This window comes from Ostrinia nubilalis, chromosome 9 (assembly GCF_963855985.1).
Source record: "Ostrinia nubilalis chromosome 9, ilOstNubi1.1, whole genome shotgun sequence".
NCBI lineage: Eukaryota > Metazoa > Arthropoda > Insecta > Lepidoptera > Crambidae > Ostrinia > Ostrinia nubilalis.
In genome coordinates, this window is record NC_087096.1 from 1,697,367 (window position 1) to 1,703,691 (window position 6,325).

The 6,325-nt window shown below is 32.8% G+C and overlaps 1 protein-coding gene across 1 annotated transcript in view; it reads right to left on the minus strand.

Moving 5' to 3' along the window:
- Positions 1-5,986, minus strand: part of LOC135074365 (uncharacterized) — a 61,211-nt gene extending 55,225 nt beyond the window's left edge. Inside the window, exons 1-2 of the mRNA XM_063968629.1 lie at positions 5,807-5,986; positions 172-1,196 (exon numbers count right to left, since the gene is read on the minus strand). Of these exons, the coding sequence (XP_063824699.1) occupies positions 172-1,196; positions 5,807-5,820 (1,039 nt within the window). The 5' untranslated portion in view covers positions 5,821-5,986. The remainder of the gene's footprint in view (positions 1-171; positions 1,197-5,806) is intronic.
- Positions 5,987-6,325: the final 339 nt, after the last annotated feature.

Below are 6,325 nucleotides of genomic sequence, written 5' to 3' on the forward strand. Positions count from 1 at the left end.
ACAATGTTTTCGATAACATAAATGCTGCCAAAAAAGCTTTTTCATTTAATGTAATATTTTAACAACCCTTATTAGATAAAAGTAATTGGTGCAGTATTTTTATTTGCTGTTCCTCATTCAACTATGGATTTATTAGTTTTATGAAAGAAAGCTTTAAATATTTTAACATACCCATTGAATATAGCTTCGGCTCCAATATGCTGTACAGTTCATGCATTTTCTGCATGCCGTACTCCGCTGCTTCTAAAATGTCCTTCTTCTCGCCTCTTGTCAAATTGGCATCAGGTTTATCATCATCATAGTAGTTGATATCATCATCATCATTTGTACTTTCAGCATTATAGTAATCATAGTCGTTTCCATCCACTTTCAAGTCGGTTTCCTTTATAGAGTCATTATTAATTGAAACATTAGCTCTAGTCAAATTCTCCTTATCACAGTAAGTTACAATTATTGTGGATACGTTTTTAGTAGCAGTGAAAGAATGATTCTTAAGATGATTTCTTTCGATGATTGTAATATTATGCAGTTCTTTTGTTAAAGTACTATTAAACATAGGCATGAGTTGCTTCAAAACATCAATGATGTTATGTGATGAAGTGTTATTTGTTGTACTCGTATTATTTGGCTCAATTGTTAATATTTCCACATAATTCACCTTTTCAGTCGTAGGATTAGGTTTTATAATTGGTCTTTTTGTAGTTTTAATTTTATTTGTAACATTAAATTTAGTTGCGTCTTTCCTTTCCTCTATGCCACTTTTGATTTGTACTGTGGTTGTAACATTATCATGTACTTTTTGTGTAAGGTTCTCACTTGTAATATTGTTTGAATTCTTTTTAGAAACATTTAGAATAATAGCCTCATCGGTTTCTCCATTCTTACTATTACTAATATTATATTTTATTGTATTAATTGAATCGATAATTTTGTTAACTAAATCATCTTGATTAGTTATGTTACCGTTTTTCTCACTGTCAGTGAAATTAGCTATAGAATTAAGGAATATCTTAGCTCTTTCAGCGTCTTTGACGAATAGTCCACTTTTACTAGTGTTTTTTACTTTGAAAATGTCTTCAATGATTTTAGAGAATGGACAAGTAGCCATGTCATGTTCCGGAAGTGAGTTGTCATGAGTTTCTTCAGTGCAAACACGGTCGAATAAGATGGTTATTATGACGAAGACGTATTTGTATCTGTAACGAAATGAAATGTTGTTTAGATGACATTAGCATGTAAAGAGACAGTTACGGACTCAGTAATAAGTTAACAGTTCAGTATCAGTAAAAAAAATTGTAATATCGGGTTTTTACGTATTATAAAGATATAATATGCAGGTAGGAACTAAACTGAGTTTTGATTACTTACTTAATTACATGACAGATATAATACATAGGAATATTTATCTTCAAATCTGTCAAAATCAGTACTTCTCTAGACAAAAATTATGTACCTAACAGCGATTAAAAATCTAGTCCATATTTTTGTGCTCAGTTTTTAAATGAGAATCGCCAAATCACATTTTATTGAATAGAAATCGTAGAAACTGACAGCTGAAATGTTATTATTGATTTGAATTTAAAAACCAGTCTTGAATTTAGACTGGTATGTCTCGCCAAATGCCGATGTATTTTAATATGCTGTCTTATAGACTAATTTTAGTATTTATTATATTGTATGTACACTTTCCTAGTCCACCTCTGCTCCCAGCATCGAAAGTGTGCTTTCTCTAGATTATTCACGGTAGCGGACTTGCATGCGATCATCCGTGTATTTTGTCTGTGCAATTATTTTTTTACAATCACCCGAAATTGCGGTGGCTAATCGGTTTGTTATGTTATAGAAGTTAAATCTACTTTTTTTAGAGAAATAAATGTTTCTAAAACAAAAAATTCCGGATCTACTAATATTTATGATTCAGATGAGTGGGTACATCGAATTCGAAGCAAAATGTATTATTAATTTAACTTAATGTATAACAATTTATTTAATTCAAAATTATTTGGTTTGTTAGACAAAATGTACTTAGGTATTCAGTTGGACTGTTAATGCCTCATTAATTTTGATTTTTCTTATTGTTTCAATAATGATTTAATTGACTAATTTGACATTGTAATCGGCAATTAGTACCTAATTAACCCTTTGAAAATACATTTACATGCTGACTGGACTTTGGCGAGTTAGTAAGTAAGTGTTAGAGTAAGGCTAGGCGCAGACAGACCACCGATTTTTAGTTGGCTGATAGTTTAGTCGGGCAGTTAATCAGTACATTATGGGCATGTATGGAAGTGCGCACATTACACCGATTTGGTATCGGCCGATTCTTTAAACAAAATAGAATCGGACCCAATTATCGGCCAACTAAAAGTCGGTGGTCTGCACCTAGGCTTAAACTAACATTTAAGATCAAATGACTTCATATTGTAAATATAGGCACATGATTGCGAGAGTAAATAACTGTTCTCATCATTTTAAGTATGCCCATGGAATCGAAACCTCTAACGATACCAAGTAAAGCGAACGTCGAAAAAAATCCACATTAAAATAATTTTAAAAAATGTCACGTGTTTCTTTGTTTTAGTTGAAATGGAACGCGAAAGTTTAAAATCTTAAAAAATCCATATTGGCTTTAAAGGGTCCTTTAATTTCCACCAAATTAACACTTATTGTTTTTTAATAGTTAAATAATTGTTTCAGTTAAATAAGACTAAAGTGAAGTAACTTGATGATCCTGTGTTTTGTAGGTTGATTGGATAACTTTAATTATACGTTCTTTTAAGCTTTCACGTAATTTTGAAAGTGTGTTTTATGAAAATACAGGTAACCTTATTATAAGTAATTAAAATTGTTAAAAAATATAATTACTGACTTATATCACTTAGGGCTGATTTTTCAATAGCCGGATAAATTTTATCTGAAGAATAAGTTTGGCCTATTGACAGTTTCAGTATGGGAAATACCTATGTCAAAATGTTGTTTTCTCATAGCATCATCATTTATCTATCATATCAACTTAGGTGTTACTTGCACTATACATTTTGGTATCAATACAGCAAACTCACAAGTCATACTATCAATACTTTGTATAACATCAGTAAACATAAAATCAACATATTTATTTTTCATTGCGAAAATTTTAATAGCTTAAAGTATTGAATTACCTGACTTTGGTAAAAGGCTATCGGGTTAATCTGTATTTACATAATATTGCCCGTTTGCTTTGCGAGAATATTTGCCTTTTTCAAACATGGCGTATGCATTTAACGGGTTTTCTTACGCAAAGGCAAATCAAAATACTTATTTCCGTATAGGGTTACCAATCACACAGATTTAGTAGTAATTTGAGGAGTAAATTAGGGTATTGGTCCGAATACCGAACCTTGAGGCACGCCTATTATGTTCACGTGATGAACCGAAGATAGAAATGATAGGTTCATGTTTTTTTTATTGGTCTTAGAATGGGCTTAAGGATGGGTCGGTAGGAAGATTAATGGGGCAGTATTTGGGCGATGGTGGACCGACGATCTGGTGAAGGTCGCGGTAAGTACCCGTATGAGAGGAGGCCTTTGTCCAGCAGTGGATGTCATTTGGCGAACACGAAGAAAATGCTGTCTGTTGCTGAGATTTTTTACAAAATAAAGAAAAGATTTTTAATCTGCTTGGTACTACACTAGGAGTTTTTGTTCTAAGAATACTTGAGATTATCAAGTTAATTATAACGTAATCTAGGTTCAAGTCGCCAAAGACATGACTTCAAGCCAATCACTCGTTATCTTAGCGGTAACATACATTAACGGCTTGTTAAAGTCGTTCTAACTGCTGTAAAAGTTGATTGAGAATCTTCAATAAAATCTTCATACATATTAAAACTTGTTTTTGCATTAAATGGTTCAGGAACTAAAGTGGAAGCCTGCAGATCTGCATGTAAATCTAACTAGGTGGCCAGGTATTTTTCATAACGGCTTTTGCTAAAAGTATGTCGTAATAGCTACATCAGCTTATATTAAGTTCCGCTATCATTTCAGTGATAGGACGTCCATGCTTACTGCTTTACATGTCTCTTCTAATGGTATGACAATTGGAAGCCACCAAAGCTCCACCAAATCCCTCTATTTAGAATACTCGTGATTCTACTATCGTCATCGTCATTTCAGTCACATGACGTCCACTTCTAAACATAGGCCTCCCCCAATGATTTTCAGCTTGGCCGGTTGGTAGCGGCCTGCATCCAGCGCCTACCTGCTACGTATATGATTCTACCACTCACTTAAAATAATTCTAACAAGATAATGGTATGATACCACAACACCTGCTTGACTAAAGAGCTATCTTGATTGTAAGTTAAACCTAACTTGCTAATATTAATTTGAAGATTGAGAACATTATGCGAATGCTAAATTATTTTGAAATCAATTGTAGAGTCTCACATTTCTTTTTAACAAAGAGCACTATCTGCTAACCAATTCTTGTAGACTATTAGAAGAAATGATAACCATGAGTCACCATATTATGAAATATCTAGTTTTCTGTCATAGATATTGTGACTCAATTTGGCAACCCTAGTTTCGTCGCAAGCAGGATCTGGAAGTGTCCACTCATTGTGTAAGAGAAAAAGTAGGAAACCCTAAAAGGTGACCAGAAGTAAGCAAGAACATGTTAAAACATCTAAGTGATGTTACGTAAATGAAAACCTTTTTTAGAAAGCTTATTTGTTGAGCTTTTCCCCTCTGATAACATTTGTGTCACTTTAAGTTTCATAAAAGCTCCTTTAATAAAATAATTACGATTCTCTTCAATGATCATATTCAAAGACAAATAAATATTTCTGTTTATATTTCTAATGATGCTTTATTGCAACTACCTACATTAATTAATGAAAGGATGTGTGGATTGCGTGGTTAGTTCAGTCAGCACTTAATCTTTTGTTTTCTTTTACTGTTTCCTAATTTTTTTTACTAGTGGTTACTGAGCTTGTTTTAGGGGTTTCTTTTTAGCAATAGCCATAATGTTTGTCCCGATGTGCTCTAGCCCAAAATATAAGGATACTTACATGTAAAGAGCCGCTATAAAATACAGTAGGTAATTTCGATGATGTTGTATCTTTGATCCACAAAATATAACGATAGATGCGCTTGCGCTGTTGTGAAATTTTGGATTACTGTAACAAGATAGTTTGAGACCTCTTCTTATCTTGATAACCTTCAAAGAATCTGACATTTACCGGATGATTCTTGAAATCTAAGGCTAAATAAGAAGTCTCCTTAATCAAGATTTAATTCATAGTTGACCGTTTCTAGTTTGATTCGTTCGTATGTGATTATTTTCGTCTTATTTTGTAACATAATAATAAAATCGAACTTTGATTGAGTTTATTTCGATTTTAAAATGTCTATAATCTATGTCGAAAGTGTTATTTTTAATTAAAATTTTCAGATTAATATCCTAATCCACTTTGTTTTTATTCCGAAAACTAAAGTATATTAAAACCATTTATCACTTAATTAAAATAGTAATCTCCACCAGTTAACTATTCTACGCAATATCTGCATTCAACTTGTGACTTAGAATTAATTAACGCATAGTGCATTTTATGAGTTCATTGTCATTCACTTGGCCTAGCTTTATTTTGCGTTATCTAACCTTTATTTTTATTTCAATTGTTTACAATTCCTCAGACTTAAAAGAATTATGATTATAGATTCGATTTGTATTTATATTTTTTGGACGAATTTTATTTACTCTCTTTCATCTCTAACTTTTTTTAAAATAAATAGCCTATTTATTTACATACTCTTTGGAGACCAACCTTATCACTTCCATTTTTTCGGAACTCAACTTTTCATAATAAAAAAAAACAGCACTGCCACCTCTTTTGAAATTCCCTCAAAAACAAATGTCACTACGATTTGAATTTGGAATAGCGTAACATGTCCGATTTCCCGGTTTCGCCACAGAGTATGTTTGTCCCGTCAGTCCGGACTACGGCGAAGGACTAGCTGTTACATAATGTTGGGAGGCTGGCTTGATGTGAGTACTGTTATAAGACCTCGGCTCGAGCGATGATCTCTCGTTCGCGTGATCATTTTGCGGCGAAATGAGCTTTTTTGGAGCTATCACACAGACGTGTATTGTTTTTTTTCTTGGCGCCTTTTTATCTGTCACTCGTCGATGTTTTTTTTGCGGCATTAGGAGCTTAATACTGGCCAGTGAGTCAGCGCTGTTTTTCTGCAAGGAATTTTTTATTTCTTAATTACAGGAACTGGCTGTTTTAATTTAAACACCGACCAACGCGAATGTGTTAATTTAAAAAGATATTTATCGTTAT